At 39.0% G+C, this 19,664-nt stretch overlaps 1 protein-coding gene across 1 annotated transcript; it reads left to right on the top strand.

Moving 5' to 3' along the window:
• The first annotated feature begins 497 nt into the window (after positions 1-497).
• On the top strand, positions 498-19,196 carry LOC105930940 (presequence protease, mitochondrial). The gene is made up of 27 exons (XM_012869393.3): positions 498-744; positions 1,842-1,947; positions 2,244-2,350; positions 2,472-2,623; positions 3,542-3,656; positions 4,201-4,297; positions 5,895-6,055; positions 6,150-6,276; positions 7,297-7,385; positions 7,471-7,599; positions 7,704-7,817; positions 8,861-8,957; positions 9,326-9,460; positions 9,802-9,940; positions 10,228-10,344; positions 10,429-10,558; positions 12,360-12,480; positions 13,617-13,693; positions 14,120-14,285; positions 15,411-15,511; positions 15,673-15,793; positions 15,887-15,937; positions 16,532-16,644; positions 17,124-17,249; positions 18,123-18,268; positions 18,568-18,670; positions 18,780-19,196. Exons 1-27 carry the CDS (start codon positions 698-700, stop codon positions 18,871-18,873), a joined length of 3,081 nt encoding a protein of 1,026 aa, XP_012724847.2. The 5' UTR covers positions 498-697; the 3' UTR covers positions 18,874-19,196.
• Positions 19,197-19,664: the final 468 nt, after the last annotated feature.

Genomic DNA, 19,664 nt, shown 5'->3' on the forward strand with positions numbered 1-19,664 from the left:
TACGTAAGCAATGAGCTAGTGGTGGAGTTTTAAAAACAAATGTCTACGTTTGGGCATAAAACAAAATGGTCAAAGCGAGCAACGTCCTGAACGCACTGGCTACCAAAAAATGTTCACATTGCGACATCTGGTGGAAGTGAATTGTAATTGCATGCCTTTCTTTACATAATCAATGTAGGGGGAAGAAAAGATCAAAAGCAGCTGATTTTATTCTCACTTGTTGTTAAAATAGTGTTTAAAACTTGGTTTCGCAAAAAAAAACCTAGTCAGTCTGCAAAGTTCGATTGTTCTACCGCTGCGCTTTAAATCGAGTGACGTCATTGTTTGGAAACCTCACAGACGTGACGTTGTTCAACCAATCATATAACGGCTTCTTCACAGGCAGACCAATCAAAAATACGGACGTTTAAGAGCGATACGCCCTTTCGCGCCGTAGAGCTCCAACATGGTTGGATCGGTTAAAGCGGCGCACAGATGGGTTTGAAATCTGCGATTAGTGCCGGCGTGGCGGCCATATTTACATGGTGGCGTATCCAAGATGTCAGCTCGGCAACAGACGGCATGAGAGGACACAGAGCGGGGATGCTGGTTGTTTAACAGTGAATTCATTCAAAGGAGGGTCGAGCTGTGTAGGTTATAGCTTAATGACGAACACACACGCGCACTGGAGTAAAGTTTAGAAACTGGCGAATTAAGAATGTTTCGGCTCACGAAGGCGGTTGTCCAGAAACTTCGACATGCTCGGTAAGTTGGTGTGTATATAACGGGTGAACCCGGTATGTTCCGTCCGTGCGTAAAACCAAGGCTTGTTGTTGCGTGTAGAGTTTAAGCTTCATCAATATTCGTAGGAAAACATAAATATGCACCGCAAATATAGCACATTATTTTATTCATACCAGACTGTAACCAATATTTTTTTTTGCCAAACCAGCGGGGTTTTTTTGTAAGGCATTGAGATAAAAAAAAAGAACTGTTTTACGTCTATATTAAGGGAATGACAAGGTTAGAAAGGACCCTTTAAAAAAAAAATCTGAGTTTTTTTTAACGTTTTAAGTGGTAATTATTTCCTTATTTTCCCTTTAAGTCTTTTAGACGGGGTTATAAAACATTCTGAGTGCATTTCCTTTATTATTTACTTTTTTATTTTGTCCTGCAAGTAGTTTCAAGTGTAGAATTTAGCATATTTAATTTAACACTTGAACTGTGACCACCTGCGCGTCTGTGATTAATAAAGGCCTGGCATATCTATCTATCTATCTATCTATCTATCTATCTATCTATCTATCTATCTATCTATCTATCTATCTATCTATCTATCTATCTATCTATCTATCTATATATATATATATATATATATATATATATATATATATATATATGCAGACTTTCCCCCAATGGCCTAATACTATGTGTAATTTACAGCAACACAGCCTCTTTTTCACAAAAAGATGAGCAGGACCTGTTTCTAAAATGAAAGAAATGAAGATTCATGAGAGGAAATGGTTAAATAAAGAACTCAGCTGTTTGCATCAGTCTGGAAACCCTGAAAGAGGTCAGGTCTTGTGGCTTTTGTTTGCAGCTGTGGTAGTAATTTAGACTAACAGACTGTAAATTCAGCCAAAGAGCCCCGGCAGGTATTTAAAACCGTTAATGTTTGGTGGATTGTTCACTTTGAGATAATGGCATTGTTTTTGTTTTTTTGGGGTACTTGTTTTTGTAATACAGCTTTTATCTTGGTTCTGACGCTTTAGAGGTGCTGGGAAGAGTAAATATGCACATGTATGATCTTGAGCCAAATGTTTGGAGGATCTGACTGAGTTTCTGTGTGCTTGGTTTCCAAGGTTTAATTTCCAGCAGCAAGCATGGAGGCCGAGGAGCTCATCAGCGAGAGAAAAGGCTCTTGAATACCAGCTGGGACAGAAAATTCACGGATTCACCGTCAGAGAGGTTGGAGTAGTTTTTTTCTTTTTCTTGGTTCAGTCCAGCTGATGCAAAAATTTATAATTTACCGTCATCTGAGTGTTTCTTTCCTGCTTGGGTTTCTTGTCAAATGTCAGATTTTGTTTAGAAAGTTTTCTCCCCTTGTATAATGTCTCAAAAGACCCAATTAACTAAGTAAACTTTTATTGCTTTATATGCAGCCCACCAATCTCTGTAAGAGAGTAATGTCCTGTGTCTCAGTCTATTGGACCTGAATTCATGTTTTTTTTTATGTTTCTGTTGTTTATCCTCCCTGTCCTCAGGTTGCGGCCGTCCCTGACCTGTGTCTCACAGCTGTGAAGTTAACCCACGATAAAACTGGAGCTCAGTACCTGCATGCAGCCCGTGATGACTCCAACAACCTCTTCAGGTTGCTTAAGCATCAGTTTTAAACTTGCCGCTGCTTCTGTGGCGTCTTGAACAGTATTTCAGCCTTAACTTTTTTTGCAAATAAAGAAATGGTTTTAATTTGCCCTTTTGATGTTGTTCAGTGTCCAGTTTAGGACCACCCCCATGGACAGCACAGGGGTCCCCCACATCCTGGAGCACACAGTGCTGTGTGGATCTGAAAGGTATCCCTGCAGGGATCCCTTCTTCAAGATGCTCAACCGCTCCCTGTCCACCTTCATGAATGCCTTCACAGGTACAGTGTTTGTGATTAAGGGTATATCGCCACGCAATATGCTTATAAAAAAGACCAAAAATCTCGGATGTGATGACCAGATATAAACAGACGTGGCAACATCTACTGGCAGTATTACAGAACTATCATAATGTCAGTTTGATTGATTATTAAATCAATTGTAAACAATACCAGACCGAGCCTGACCCCCTGCGGTATTAATTAAATGAAACAATCTACAGCAACTCTAAGAGCCTCATATCAGAACATTTACTCATGTCAGTCAACTCTGCGTCACATCTGAGCCTTGGCAGGTTTAGCGTCTGCTTCAGTGAACACCAACGTTCATACTCTATTCCCAGTGACATTCCAGTATTTTCCCTCTTGGAATCATATTTTGTTGCGCTTTTTCTCACTCGATCTTGGACCTTTCTTTATTATTTCACTGGGAGATGCTAATAGCCGTTAGCTGCTTCCTCGTTTTAATCCCTGCTGCGCATGCGCGGGACATATTTCCTCTGTTATTAAAAATAAACAGGAAAGGCTTTATTTGCTAAATAAACTGAGCAACAAACAAAGCATATAACCTCAAAATAACTAATACGGCAGCAGGACATTATAATCTTTCATAAAAACTTTGTATGCAACCAGAGTGAGCTGCTGACGCATAAATAAAAAAGTCAAATAACGTGGCTATGCACTTTAAGAAGAATATATGGAAGGACTCTTTCATGGTTTAATTTTTGACATATTATTGTAATACTTATTACTATTACATAAATCTGGTCGGGCTTCTTAGACAGGAAGCGCAAAGACCAATTGTTTTATCTCACCTTCTAAATTTTTTTACCATGTATTGTTTTTAATGGCAGATTCATTATTTATGACTTGATATTTTAATGCTTAACTGAGACACTCCTTATGTTTCTGTGTGAACAGCCAGTGACTACACTATGTATCCGTTCTCCACCCAAAATGGCAAAGACTTCCAGAATCTTCTTAAAGTTTATCTGGATGCCGTTTTTTTCCCTTGCTTACGAGAACAAGATTTCTGGTGAGTTTTTGCTGCATCGCTGCGCTCTGCACGTTGTCCATAAGCAACTAGAGTCAATGAACTCTGGTTTAATTCTGTTTATCTTCTACTTTTAAGTTACCTTAAGCTGTTCTAAATGCGAATTTGACTTTTTTGTTTTTTAATGAAAACTTTTTACTTTTGGCATGTAAATGTTCCAGAAGTTCTAGTTGGATCTTACATAAAGTGTGTATCAGTACATTAGTTACTGGCTAAGTCTCATAATGCTCGTTTAAAGCACTCAAAAAGATTAATTATAAATCAGATCCTCTTTGTTTATTTGTCTTTTGAATGTTTGAGATACATTAATATATTCAGAAATGAGCATCTAATTAGCTTTGATCCACTAGAATAATACCAAGATTTAAAAAAAAAAAAAAATGATTTTCTGCTACATTATTGCTATTGTGAAATCTTTTTTTTTAAATCTTGTCGTTTATTTCTCTGGTTAGTTTCTAAAACACTTTTTTGTTTTTCTTTTACTATAAAGTGCCTAAATGAAGTGTTTTATGGTTTAACTTTGCAGGCAGGAAGGCTGGAGGCTTGAGAACGAAGATCCTACAGACCCCAGCTCCCCACTGGTCTTTAAAGGAGTGGTGTTCAATGAGATGAAAGGAGTCTTTGTAAGTCATGATCGCCGTCACATGATATTTCAGCATGCACACAACTGCTGTTTTTTGTTTTTGTTTCAAACACACAGGTCAAATTATTTTGGGTCCAGCATCTACCTGGCTGTCATAATGGTGAAATCTACACTGTCACCTTCTATTAAAGTATTGTCATTGATCTCATTTAAAACTTAGATGACGTTAACTTAGAGGTTAGTGTATTCACAGCTGCCACATTTGGTCCACTTTAAATGGACCAGTGTCCATTTCCCCCACTTTGTTCTGAACTTTTTTGTGCAGGTGTGAATACACTCGAGTGAACAAGACCGAGACTCACTTTTTGAAGTGGTCTTGGTCCGCTTTCAAACAGACTCTGGTGCCATCTGATCCCTGCAGGAAAATGCAGCTTTTTTTGGTTTAATGAGCCACTGTTGTAGGCAGAAATTAGTGATGCTAACGGTACTACTGTGGGTTGGGGAAAACTGAGCAAGTGTTTGCAGACGCTGCTCCAAATCAGAAGTGTAGCGTCACAAATCTTGCATTCAATGAGCTGTTCTTTACATTCAAAATGATAATACAGCTGTAACAACGGCACAAAAGTCCACAACAGCAATGCAGTACGCAGGACTTCCATGTTTTTTGTAAATTTCCGGGTCTGTGCTCCGTCCCACCCTACTCTTTTCTGTCCAAAGGGAGCAGCCATTGTCACACGCATGGCTTTGTTGCAAGTTGTAGTTCACTTGCAAAATGTGCAATGTGAAAGCAAACCGAAACAAAAAAAAATCCACTTTTGGTCCAGGCTAAATCAGGACTTTCCTGATGTGAATGCACCCTAAAACAAACTAGTTTGTAGCTTTCAAGCCACAATTGTTTACTAAATAGACTTAACAGACATAGCTAAATCGCCGTTTTTCTGATCTTCCTGGGTTACATTATGTCACAGTAGTGTTAATAAATTTGTCAGATAAATATGATGCAACACTCAGTATTACTTTATTAAAAGGATAAGTTTGATTTCAAGAGCAGAGGCTTAACAAACTGCTGGACCTCCTTTCGTTAGCGTTTTATTTTTACTTTTTTATCAGTTGTTCCAAGTGGCATCGACACTTGGATATTTTCTAGGCATTTTGCTTGTTTGGGACATTTCTTTAGCCAAAAAAAGATGACTTTGTTTTATGTGGGTTGCAAAACAACAAACTGATTTTGTTTGTAATTTTATTATTACATTGATTATACACTGTAAAGGAATATTCGTGTTTTGTCTAATGTCCCGTTTTATAATCAATTTAATAAGAACACTGCAACTAACCAAAAGGTCCAATAGTGAGCGTTATTCCTTTAGGAGGCGTGACAAGAAACGGGGACCTGAAGAATTATTAATTGTAACATTTACGAGGAATGTGCCTAATTTCTATGTCTGTAGATACCACTATGTTAGCAGTTTTAATTTTAAACAAATTAAAATGAAAGCTTATGGTCAGAGGAACCTCTCTATGTGCTTTATTGAAATTATTATTTTTCCCCCACAATTGTGAATCCATCATGAAATCCAAAATGATTACATTCAACCTCATGAATGCCAAACCTTCAAACCTTTTCTTGTGTTCTCCAGTCGGACAACGAGTATCTGTACGCGCAGCACCTTCAAAACAAGCTTTATCCTGACCACACCTACTCTGTGGTGTCGGGGGGAGCACCGCTGGCCATTCCAGACCTGACCTGGGAGCAGCTGAAGCAGTTTCACGCCACACACTACCATCCCAGTAACGCTAGGTAAGGAAGCACAAAAGCCGAAGCTCCCACCAAGGTTGCATATGAATGGAAACGTGGAGTTGAAAGAATATCCTTCATTATCTTAAATGTCCAGGTTCTTCACCTATGGAGATTTGCCGCTGGAAAATCACCTGAAGCAGATTCAAGAGGAGGCTCTTTGCAAGTTTGATCGCATCAATCCGAACACAGAAGTCCCATCTCAGCCTCACTGGAGCAGTCCAGTAAGTTCACAACCCATGCAGGGTCTTTGGGTTCCAACAATTTTCCTTCCACAAGTCAAACATGCGTATCATTTACATTACATATCACTCCAAAAAAATAAAAAAATAAAAAAAAATTATTACTTTTTTTCAAAGGCGTTTTGCTTCCCAACCAGAAAGCTTTCTCAAATATCACATTACACATGTCAGCTTACATAATAATATATATGATTTAGCAATGGCATCTAGGTGTTATTCGAGTGTATCTGTTGCTTTATGTCTGTTGGTTGTGCTGTTCTTTTTGTGTCTCTTTCCAGGTGATGGAGCAGACAGAGGACGTTTTATCATTCTCTTCCTTTTATCTCCTCTTTCTTTCACCTCTACTCTTTTTTTTCTTTTCTTTCACTTTTTGTTCTTCCTTTACTCTCCCATTGTCATGTCCATATAATTTGAAATTCTCCTTGCAGGAATCATAATAAAGCTATTTACAAGCATAAATCAAGTGGAGCACTATGGCGAAAGCTGTTTGCTCCACTTGTAAAAGCAAAATCTGTCGAGCTCCATCTGGCATTGAGATATCAATTCCTATTGCCATAGTGCTAGACAGGACACTGGGGGAAAAAAAAAAAAAAAAAAAAAAAAAAAAAGAAAGCTTTCTCAACTCATATGTCTGGAGTGGTGTGGAGATCCAAGCTTTATACTATTGCCCAAAAAGACTTCATGGCTTAGATAACATGCAAATTAAACCTAATGGGTGGACCAGTTTTGGTTTAATTTGCATGTCATCTAAGCCATAACAACGCCTTTTGTTATGGCTTAGATGACATGCAACCAATAATATAAAGCTCGGATCTCCACACTACTCCAGACATTTGAACTGAGATGGCTTTCTGGATGGGAAGTGAAACGTCTTCAAACTTCGGCAAAAAAGTCCGGTTTTTGTTTTTTTTAACTTTTTTTTTGGAATGATCATGACCTGGATGACTGAGAATCTTCACCAGCATATTGCATATCACTGTTGATTTAATCTTCTTTTTCCAGAGAGAAGACCATGTGACCTGCAGCCCTGATGCTCTGGCTCCAGATCCGACCAAGCAGAACACGCTCTGCATGAGCTACCTGCTGGGAGAGTAAGATCCGCCTTCAGTCTCTCTCCTTGGAGAACCAGCTGTGACGTTTTTCAGTCTAACCCGTCGTTGCCGTTTCTCTTCCCAGCATCACAAATGCCTTCGAAGGATTCACTCTGAGCCTGCTGTCCTCACTTATGGTCTCTGGACCCAACTCGCCCTTCTACAAATCTCTCATAGAACCCAAGATAGGAAGTGACTTCTCCTCTGTTGTTGGGTTTGTGCACGGCCATTAGTTACCCGGGTTTGTTTGGAAGAATAATTAGCTATGTGAATGTCGTGTCGTAATGAATGTTTTTGTTTGGTGTCAACTCGACGCAGATACGACGGGAGCACCAAGGAGGCGTCTTTCAGCATCGGCCTGCAGGGGATGGCTGAGCAGGACACAGAGAGGGTCAAACAAATCATCAACCAAACTATTGATGAGATCATAGAGTGAGTCCTGTTTAGGTGTTTCCTGTTTAAGTCTATAAAATGTTTTATGCAAGGCAAGTTTATTTATACAGCACATTTTAGTACAAAGACAGTGCAAAGTGCTTTACATAATTAAAACATAGGAAAATAAAACAACTTGGAATAAAATGTAGAAACAAAATAAAACATGGGGGAATGGAAACTAAAGGCAAACATTAAAGGGTTTTATTTTAGTGTTTTCTAGGGGTGTAAATCACAAGCTTTTCACCATACAATGTTATATCGATTTGTTATAATGATTATACGATATTTACCAATGCCACAAAGTCTGTCATAATATGCTTTCAGTTTTATTCAATTCACAAGTCTGCGATCAATATGATGCAGTTTCATCTGCCCATCTAACACAATTATTTACATTGATAGTAATTTATGATTTGACAAATTTTTATTTATGAGCTCTTACTGACATTGAACTAAAAATAGCATACTACTACTACTACTACTACTACTACTACTAATAATAATAATAATAATAATAATAATAATAATAATAATAATAATAATAATAATAATCCACCTGTTTACTGTAGCCTCATGCTTTGTGAATTTCAAAATAAAGGCGTTTCTTAAAGATGATGATGTAGATGGAGGTTTTCGTTTTGTATCAATGTAATTGGATCGTTAATCATTTAATCGATATGGGTCAATGTGTTGTTACACCTCTGGGTTTTTTCCAGATCTGGATTCAGTACGGGCAAAGAAAATAAGAATAATCTTATTTCTAGACTTTGATCCCTATAACATTGTCTCAATATGTACAGTTTCCTTTGTTTTTTTTGTGTCCTTTCTTCCTCGGTTCCTACCTGCCTCATAATTGCTTTAACAAACTATTAGATTTATTGTTTTATTGTAACAGGGTAAATGTCATATCGGGTTATTAGGACTGTACAATTTAATTTTTTCCAGACGACTTTGCATTATAAGAGGGTTGTAAACCCTTTTATCAACTTCTTTCACATTTCAAAGTGTGAATAAACGTGTAACTAAATGTTTTGTTGCAGGAACGGCTTTGAAAATGAGAGGATTGAGGCTCTTCTTCATAAGATTGAGATCCAGATTAAACATCAATCCACAAACTTCGGCCTTTCTCTGGCCTCAGTGAGTTCGTCGTCTGTATCCAACCTTTATTTCAAATTATTTTTAGGAATCCAAGGATTCTGCGTTCAGTCAGAAAGACTGGTGTAGACAGAATTTCATGGTTTTCTGTGATTGAACCCTATTTATCTTCTGGTAACTGTATATTTTTACACAAGTCACAAATTTAAACGTGTCAGAGTTTTTTATGTAGCATTTTTTATTTACATCGACTGTTCCTCGGTTGTACCGAACCCATAATCACCAAAGCAGCTGTAACAAGAGGTTTATATTTCAAGTGAAATAATTCAAGGACGTTTGGGTGTCATCAGTTTTTATCTGTCGGGTTTGTCTTCCTGCTTTATTTGCTTGTTTGTGCCCGTTTCTTATAGTATATAGCTTCATCCTGGAACCATGATGGAGACCCCGTAGAGCTGCTCCGCATCAGCAGCAATGTTGCAAAGTTCAGACAGGCTCTGAAAGAAAACCCCCGCTTCCTTCAGGACAAAGTCAGACACTACTTTAAGGTAAATAAAACCAGACTTGGCTTAATCAGCCACCGTTGAATGAGCTGCTTTTGACATTCAAAATTATATTGCAGCTGTAATAACGGCTTTTTAAAAAAAAAAACATATTTTACGTAATTTTAGATGGTTAGCAGTGCCTACCATATATTTATGTTGTGAAAGTGATAATGCACATTTTATGTATTTGATTTTATTCTGTTTCATTGCATAGACACATTTAAACTTGAGACACTTTACCTGTTTTTTATTTAACAAGGCCAATTGAAGTCATGTTTAAGGATAGAAAAGCATGACCTTTTAATTAAATGTTAATTATTGCCTTCAATCAATGACTTGCGCAGGAGAACACTCATCGATTGACCCTGAGGATGAGTCCTGACGAGGCGTACCTGGAAAAGCAAGCCCAGGCTGAGGCGGAGAAGCTTCGGGACAAGATCTCTGCTCTGACCGACAGCGATAGAAAGGAGATTTATGAGAAATGTAACCGCATTCACTTCAAGACATGCAGATTTTTGTTCCTCTTCGAGCCAAGTTTATAGATTCCTAGCTGTGCAGTCAGTGATTCACTATTTATTTGTGTTTTTAATATTCCATTAAGAATGGAGAAGATGGGTTAAATTTCCTGTAATCCTTTAAATTTTTGAAAAAATGAGCTTTGTTGCTCAATCACCTTCAGGGCTAAAGTCTAACCAATCAAAGTAGATTATTATTATTTTTTTTTTTTATTTTTTTTTTTTATTGATGTGTGTGTTTTTCTTCCTGAAAAGGTCTGAAGCTGCTGGAAACTCAGAGTAAAACTCAGGATGCCTCGTGTCTACCTGCTCTCCAAGTGTCCGACATCCAGCCAACGATACCCATCACTGCGGTTCAGATGAGCACAGCAGGTACAGAGCTTCACTCTTTATGTCATTTTAAGTGTAAGAAAACGTGTCTGTTTGTCTGATGGCGTGTGTTCTTCGTTGCCAAAGCATATGTTCCGGTTCAGTACTGTGAGCAGCCCACCAATGGTTTGGTGTACTTCAGAGCCATGTGCAGTCTTAACACCCTACCGGAGGACCTGAGGGTCTATGTGCCGCTCTTCTGCAGCATCATCACCAAGTGAGTTACACCTGAGACAATGATGATGATACTTCTATGTGAAATGTGTCTAAAAGCCTATTTTTGGTCCAAACAGGCTTTTAGACACATGTAAAGACGGGTGGAAAAATTAGTTCCTCTTCAAAAGTATATCTTTGACCAGTGGTAAACCTCAATAATAAAAATATATAATAAGTTTGAAGAGAAACTGATCCTTTTTAGTTATCTAAAAGCCAATTTGTGGCTATAATTATTTGGTCTTAAGAGTTTAAATACTGCTAAATAAGATTTATGCACCAAGGCTTTTTGTTTGTTTGCATTTACTCAACCTGTCAAATTTGATTGTATAGCAACCATTCACAGGAAACATCATCTAAACATACTTTACAAGCATAAAAAAAGTTACATTTTTATTTATCAAACTCCAATGTGGTGCAGAATTAATTGTAATCAAATAATTAAATTTCAACGCAATCCAATCATACACTTGAGTCGTAATAAATTACATGCAGTTCAAGGTAATCCTACTTGTAATACAATTCGCTCAGATTCAGTTCACATAATAACCATTTGTAGAGAGTTGTCGATTTAAAGTGTAACTCGCCCCGATGTTGAGGCATTAATGCGCTCCCAGTTTTGAAACATGGCACCAAAGTCGGCGTTTCCAAGAGACAAGGCAAAGTGTGGGATCGGTGGGGGTTAAAGCGCGGCTGCGGTCAGGACGAGGGAAAGGGACGTGTTGTGTCCCTTACCCCACTTAACTGAAGTTGAGAGATGTTTGTGGATCCCAGCGGGGTTGAGTCTCATCAGCTCAAGCCGCTGACTCAGCGAAACCTGAAGTGGGCGCTGCCGAGGCACAGGAGGTCAGAATGGGTCCAGTTTCTGAGTGATAAAGTGATGTTGGCAGCATCATTTCCGACACAGGCTGCTTCAAAAGCAGTTTAAACAGTTAAAAAACGCTAAACACAATTAATGCTCTCTATGCTGTGATTCCAGCTGCTGAGTGATGAAAGCATGGGAAAATGAAACTGTAAAGCCACCGTTCAACCCTAAGATGGCAGCACTAACATGGTTTTAAGACAAATATTGCAGAACTAAACACATTTGCATGAAAATGTAAAAAAAAAAAAAAAAAAAAAAAAAAGCCCAGTATAACTAAAATATCACCCTTAAGCCCAGTTTATACAGTTTAAACTTGATTTTCTGGGATGAATTACACTTTATTGAAGCCTGCCTAGTTGCAGGGATCTTTCCTCTTGAGCAAACATGAGGTGACAGTGGAGAGGAACAACTGTCTTTCTGATAGAAAGACTTCTGCAGAAGCAGCCTTCATTAGGTGTCCATCTGCTGCAAACAACTGGGGGTTAGAGGACAGGAAGGAGACATGGGAGCACTGAGCCAGGAGACAGAAAAATTAGTGTTTGCATTTGCTACAAGGATCATCATCTTAATTGTGTTTAAAAAAAAAAACACTATTCTGCTACGTCGGGGTCTTTTTGGTGGCTTGACTGATATCTGTGCAGTTAGATCTGTCTGCAGACGACAAGATTTGTTTCTGAAATGTGTTTCACTTGAGAACATTCATGAAATGTTTTCAGTGTGATTCGAGCTTTGTCTTTAAAGAGACATCCACTCATAACTCTTCATAAAAGTGCTTTCTGCTATACAGTTAAATGCTAACTGAATAATGTCAACATGGTGGATTCAAGTAAAAAATTTGCAATGTTTCCTGTATGTTGTCTCAAATTTGTTTGGGGGACAAAATGAATAAGTGGCACCAACAGATTGTAAAAGTTTTAATTGTTGTCTTTGTTTACATCAGGATGGGCTGTGGAGCTCTGGATTACAGGCAGCAAGCCCAGCAGATGGAGCTGAGGACGGGAGGGATGTCTGTTTCCACGCAGGTCATCCCTGACTCCACCCAGATGGACACGTTTGAGCAGGTTGGTCTCAGCATGGAAGCTCTGTCGTCTAATGCTTATTGGAAGAGAGATAAACCTAAGCCTTGTCTTTTAAAGGGGATACCATCACAGAAATGAGCCATTGGTAGTATTTGATTTTAAAGCGAAAAGGCAGGAGACACAGCAGGGAAATGCGACCCATTTGTGTGTTTTTCATGGCAGCGTTAACGGCCCAATTCCGATCTTTTCACCACCAAAAAAGTCAGAACTGTACCACTTCCATATGTGGTACTAATTAAGATACGTATCTTTTTTTTTTTTTTTTCAATGTCTGCAGTCTGAAGGCAAGGCAAATTTATTTGTATAGCACATTTTAGTACAGAGACAATGCAAAGTGCTTTACATGATTAAAATATTTTTTATACAGTCTCGAAGTACGAAAACATTTTGCTCGTTGTAACATTTGGACGTTTCATCATACTATCCTCCCAGTTTAACATAGTGGCATGGTGAGGAATAGATAAATCACCTTTTTATGAGATCTAAATAAGAATGCACCCATTTTTAGAGCCAACGGCATCCAGTGTAAATAAACGCTGACCTTACTCAACCGGAGATGACTTGCAGAAATAGCTTAATTGCAGAAGTGACCCAAAAATGCCCCTGAAACTTCTCTGACATATCTGTCCATGTCCTGTGTTCTTTGGATGCTTATTTGTCAGTGTCACAGCGCCACCAATGGGCCCGGCATACCTACTACAGCCTTTTTCAGTCATGTGGACAGACCTTTTTTTTTTTTTTTCTTAATCGTTTATGAGGACTCACCGTGTTGGTCTCCATGTAGAAAGTCTTGTACTTCACCTTATTGATGCCTCCCTCAGGGTAATTGAATCTCCAGCAGCTTCGAGAGTAAGGAGGCAAACACCAACTACAGTTGTTTGCATTTTGGTATAAAAATAGAGTAAAATATGAAAAGAAACTCTTATTTGAATATGGAAATTATGGTGTTGCTGTATTGCACAGTGAATAAACGATGAGGCGTGTAGTTAAATAAAATTTTTGATCTGTATCTGTGGATTAAGAAGAAGAGAATATGAATTTTAAAGGTGTTACCAGTTGATGTGTTTTTTTTTTTTTCTTAGATTTAAATGTGATTTATTCCTGCTGTCTTTTTCTAGGGGGTCCTCCTGTTCTCTTCCTGCCTGGAAACGAACCTTCCTCACATGTTTCAGCTGTGGAGCGACATATTCAACAGGTAAATCAGACCTCCGGTATCCTGCAGCTCCTCGGGATGCAAACACACTTCCTGTTAGGCTTTTGCCATTATTCTGCATATTTGACCTGTTATCTCGTATCAGAAGTGATGAGACTTATTTAAATCGGTTGGGTCCAGCAGGACATGGATCTTAGACATGTGCAGGCAAACATTAAGCTTCATTAATAGCCTCCACCTCAACCCTGTTGAATAGTTATGATCCATTTTAAACAGGCTCTACTAATTCTGATAAGGAACGTAGTCAAATAAAGCAGGATTATACCAGGAGGTTGTTCATGGATTCAAAAAGTGTTTTCTATTAAATTTGCCAACCGGTGGTGAATGGATGTGACCAACCGGATGAAGGATTATTGCCTTTGCATGGAGGGGAAAAAAAACAACAGACTTTTCCTGTAACTCTTTCAGCCCTCATTTCGACAACGAAGAGCGCCTCCGAGTGCTGGTGATGATGGCGGCGCAGGAGTTGGCGAACGGAATATCGTCCTCCGGTCACATGTACGCCATGACCAGAGCAGGCCGGCACCTGACGCTGGCTGGAGAACTGCAGGAGACCTTTGGTGGGATGGAGCAGGTAAATCTTTGCACCTCAGTGTGACGTTCACGCTGGATGTTTTGGAGTTAACGGAGAAATGGATCTAAACCAGTCCCTTCATTCTACTCAGTGTTTTCCCTCCCATTCAGCGAGTAGGAGGGAATGTCACGACATGTAGTGAATTATTATGTCTGTGCGTGTTCAGGGTTAATTTCGTTATAATTATTAGCCTTTCTAAATGGCGGTACGTGCAGAGCTCAGTTTTACGTCCCTATAAACCGCTCGGCAGGAAGAAGTCTCCGAGGCAGCAGCGACTCGCAAACTCCTGCAGCGTCAGTCTTTCTGCACCACAGACTGACAGGTGGGCAGCGGGTGTCTGCTGTGGGAAATCCAGCCAATAAGTGCGCTCAGCCATGACGTTTAAATTGTCAGCTCGGTGCAACCAGGTGATCAGCCGCCTTTTAATGTCTCTCCTAAGCTGAGTCTTCGCTGCTTTAGTCTCAGCTCAGAGTCGCGTGCGTTCACGTTCAGGTAAACTCACACTCCTGCCAGGTGGGAGCGCAGGGTAGAGTCGCGACATAATTTACCTGCCTTGGTAAATATTTCTACGTTTTGTAAACGGGCCCAGCTGCAGAGGATGGCTGCACCAAAAACTCCCACAGAGTCGGGATCGCTGAGCGGCTGCTGGCCGTGAAGACGTCGGTGGAGCCTGCTCTGATGGGAGAACACAGGGCGGTCATTAAAAAGAGAAATGCGTATAAATGACTGACAATCCTCCCCGACAGAATTGGTATCGCTAGCGTCGGGAGCGCGGGATCCAACAAGATAAATGTCACTTTTCTGTTGTTTGTTTCACGTTTTGCGCTGATTACCTCAATATTCCGATAACGTTTGCCTCATACAAATGAGGATGATCACGTCTGTGTAAACTCTATTATTATAAACTAAATTTAAACGACAGAGACAGAAATGTAAAAAGACAGTCAGAAGATGGCTGCTGGTATAAAGCTGTATTCTGTGATATTAATGGAAAGCTAAGTGGGGAAACGCTGCTACTACAGGACTGGGCAACGCTGACTGAAAGATAACCAACAGTTTCATTTTCTTCTACCGTCACTCTTGTAGTTTTACTTATCAGGTTTTATATTTTCATTTGACTATTAGGTGAAGTTTATGAAGAGGATAGCCGAGATGCCAGATCTCAGTCAAGTCATCCGAACTTTACCCAGAATAAAGAAACACATTCTGAACCCCGAGAACATGAGGTGAGCTCATTCATGGAGTTTCCTGTAGGTTAACAACAAAGTTTTATTGAATCCTTGAAGTTTATCTCTTTTTTTCTATAGTCACATCACTCGACTGGTTTTTGTGATTTTAATGCTTCATTTAGCATGTTTAATTTCCTGTTCTATGCGTATTCTAACAGGTGTGCCATCAATGCGACGCCGCAGAAAATATCTGACTCAGCCACACAGTTGGAGAGTTTTATTAAAGATATCGCTGCAAACAGAAAAGAACGCAAACCTGTCAGAGCAAATATTGTTAAGGTAAGGCGTTCAGTGACGGATTGCAGCGCTGCACTCCTCACAAAAAACCTCAATGTTTGCAGACGTTCATGGATTTTTGCTTCTTGGCTGCAGAAACCGCTGGACCCTCTGAACGATTCTGGTCCAAGTAGGAAACTGATAGCGGTAAGTTCGGCATCAAAAGACTCAAGTTTGTGTTCAGATGCACAGAATGGGGTTTGTGAGGAGCTACATCTGATCTCTGAGCAAACTTGTGCGTCGCCTTTTTCCAACATCAGGGAAATTTGACCCTTTTTCACCAGGAATGCCAACAATTCACTGCAAAAAGGGATCTAAAAGTAAGTAAAATTTTCTTGAAATAAATTTATTTCTCCTTGATTTGAGCAGCTAAATAAGACTATTTGCCAATGGAATGACTATTTTTACCCCTAAAATAAGATAATTAGAAATCCTGCACTTAAAATTAGATGATGGAGATGAACTGTTCTTATTTTAACTGCAAAAATCTTATTCCATTGGCTAATAATATCATTTACCTGCTCAAATCAAGGAAAAATGCACTCATTTCAAGAACATTTTACTTTTAGTTCAATTTTGCGGTGTTGTTGAAGCTGCTTTTATCATAGACAAGATATCATTTCTAGTCACACAATAACTAAATATTAAAGAGGATTTTCTGTTTAAAGAGGGAAAAAAGGCTGTGTTGCAACAGTTTCTATGTTAAACTAAGTTTAAAGTGAAGTCGTTCTGCTTCTACAGGAGCCAAGTTTCCAGCCATGTCTGATGAAAACGTTCTTCCAGATGCCCTTCCACGTTAATTTTGTCAGTGAGAGCGTTCGTACCGTCCCATTCTGCCACCAGGATTATGCCAGGTAAGACGGTTAGTAGAGGAAAGTCCACTGATGAATGGTTACGTTTCTACTCTGACTTTAGTTTAGTTAACAGGATTTCACTGTGTACCCTGTACTGCACTGCAAAAACGGGTCTAAAAATGAGTAAAATGTTCCTAAAATTGGTGTTTTTGTCCTTGATGTGAGCAGGTAAATAATATTATCTGCCAATGGAATGAGTATTTTGACCTCTAAAATAAGATAATTTGACATCTTGCACTTGAAATAAGATGGAGATGAATTGTTCCTATTTTAAGTGCAAAAATCTTATTCCATTAGCACATCATCTTTTTTACCTGTTCAAATCAAGGACCAATACACTCATTTTAAGAAAACGTTACTTATTTTTAGTTTTTGCAGTGTGTGAAATTATCTAATTTACTGCTTGGCTTGTTTTACAGTTTGACATTTTTAAATAACTGTTTATGCTCATTCTGGTTCCCATCTTTCGTCCGTATCAGTTTGTGCATCTTGGCAAGAATGATGACGGCCAAATTTCTTCACGGAGAAATTCGGGAGAAGGGCGGAGCCTATGGAGGCGGAGCCAGAATGGGAGGAAGTGGCGTGTTCTGCTTTTACTCCTACAGGTGGGCCTGATCTAGTCAATATTAATTATTCTCGTAATGCAAAGTAAAAATTCTCTAATCATCTTAGGTCCTTATCCGTTATAAATCATTATTTTAATTTATAATTAAGATTCTTCTGGTAGATGGATGCGACATCTCTGAGCTTTCAGGTGCATCTCAATAAATTAGAATATCATCAAAAAGTTCATTTATTTATTATTCAATTCCAAACGGAAAACTCATGTATTAAGTGCACACAGAGGTACGTGTTTATTTCTGTTAGTTTAGGTGATTATGCCTCAAAGCTAATGAAACCCAAAATTCTGATTAACAAAGACCCCTGCAGGCTCCTCTAATATGAAAAGTGGGTGAGGCAGCTTATGGTGAATACCAAATGTATCTTACGCCTCTCATTTTTGCCAAACTCACAGCTTTCAATGTACTTTTTGCATCCCTGTGAATATATAAATTTGATTTGTGCGTTTAGGACCTCAAGCGTCCATCTGATCAAGAACTGTGTTGAATTTACAAGTATAATGTTGCATTTTCCTTTGCATTCAAAGACTAAAGAAACATGTTAACACAGAGTTAACAGTAGTTTGCTTTAAAAACCATCAGAAGTGAAGCAAAAAGTGAATTCCTGCTAGTTCCACCATGTCTTATGTGTAGCGTCCGTATTTAAGCTGAGCTCAGAGTTGGCTCAGGATATTGGACCTTTCTGGTCAGGATTCCAGCTTCATGCCGTTTGATTTCTTTTTTCTTTTTTTTTTCTTTTTTTTTCCTCAATTACTTCTCAGAAATCAAACTTTCCCTTTAAAGTGTAGCAACTTTTATAAAAGCACTGGGAATGTTTAAAATTCTGACTAAAGTTTGTGTCTCTTCTTGGATCTCCAGGGATCCAAACTCGGTGCAGACGTTGTCTGCGTTTCGGAAAGGTGCCGACTGGGCAAAATCTGGGCAGTTCTCTCAGCAGGACATCGATGAAGCCAAGCTCTCCGTGTTCTCGGCTGTGGATTCGCCTGTGGCTCCGGCAGACAAAGGTGACGATGCTCCAACTTCTTTTGGTTTTGTTTGCAGCTGATTTTCTGACGCTTTTGTAACATTTTAGTCGTATTTCTCAGGGTCCAATCTGCTTCCTGTTCATTATAACTTTTCTGATTAACTTTTTCCTGCGTTTTCTTTTCCTTTTAACTTAATTTTCAGCCTGGTTTGCAGATTATTGCTCTTTTTTTCTTAACCTTTGGCAAGAACAATAAACAGTTAAATGTTGGAAGCTGTGATTTTTATCTATAACTTGAGCCTTGACTTAGAAGCTGATCCCAGTGTGTTTGTGGAGCAGGAGTGAGTCGTTTTCTCAGTGGGATCACGGATGAGATGAAGCAGAGTTACAGAGAAAGGCTCTTTGCTGTGGATCATAAAAGCCTGGTGGATGTGGCCGAGAGGTAAAAACGGTCCAAGTTTGTTTCTATGGCTTCACTGTTGAAGTCCTAATTGGTCTTTGAGAAGCTCTTGCAGATGAATTAAGAACCGGACGTTTGGGTTTTCCTGCAGGTACCTCGGCGTCGGTCAGAGCACTTGTGGATTTGCCATCCTGGGTCCAGAGAACGATGCAATCAAGAAGGATCCAACGTGGATATTAAAATAACGCACTTCTTATAACTGGAAACGTGGCTTGAAAGGACTTTATACAGAAAACAAAACAAAGTTGTTGTTTTTTTGTTTTTGTTTTTTTTTAAACTTGCTGGCAAGAAGCTGAAGCGCACAACATCAAGATAAGAAAATTGACTCATTTTCAACATGCAATAGAAACCTTTTGTCTGTTCCATTATGTGCATTTTTATTGAAACTTGTTACAGTATTACATTCACTGCAAAGCTAGATCTGTGTTGTCCTGTTAAAGTACAATCACTAAACATCCGTTCTCATTAAACCGTGTCTTCTTTTATGGAGATCTATTATCATGAAGGAGTTTTGTTGCTTCCAGTGTTCTTCACAAATTCATCCAACAGAGTTTGTAAACGACCAAAACTACCTTGATAACGGTGGAAGAAGATCCCTTGTTGGGTCCAAATCACAGGACACCAAGTGCGCCTGTCTATTTAAACTTGAATATCGTCATAAGGTCAGTTTATCTTTCAGTAAATCTGTTAATAAAGTCAGACTAATGTTACATTTGTAACGCACAGAGTGATCTGTTTCAAGCACCTAATGCTGTTAATTTAGGTTTCCTAATGCTGGGATCCTCGTTAAGATGGCAGAAGCTTCTTATTGAGGAGAAAATAAAACAGACTTTTGCTCAGTGGGTCCAAAGTCCCCTTTTTTTTAAATCCTGATAAGAGTAAAGTTTGAATTTCTCTTTGAAATCAACGCTAATCTATGTTGCTTAAAGTTTCCACGGTCAGCGGTGAGTTGAGTCTTATCATCTGCTGGTGTTGG

Source organism: Fundulus heteroclitus, chromosome 5 (genome assembly GCF_011125445.2).
Source record: "Fundulus heteroclitus isolate FHET01 chromosome 5, MU-UCD_Fhet_4.1, whole genome shotgun sequence".
In the NCBI taxonomy this organism is placed as follows: Eukaryota; Metazoa; Chordata; class Actinopteri; order Cyprinodontiformes; family Fundulidae; genus Fundulus; species Fundulus heteroclitus.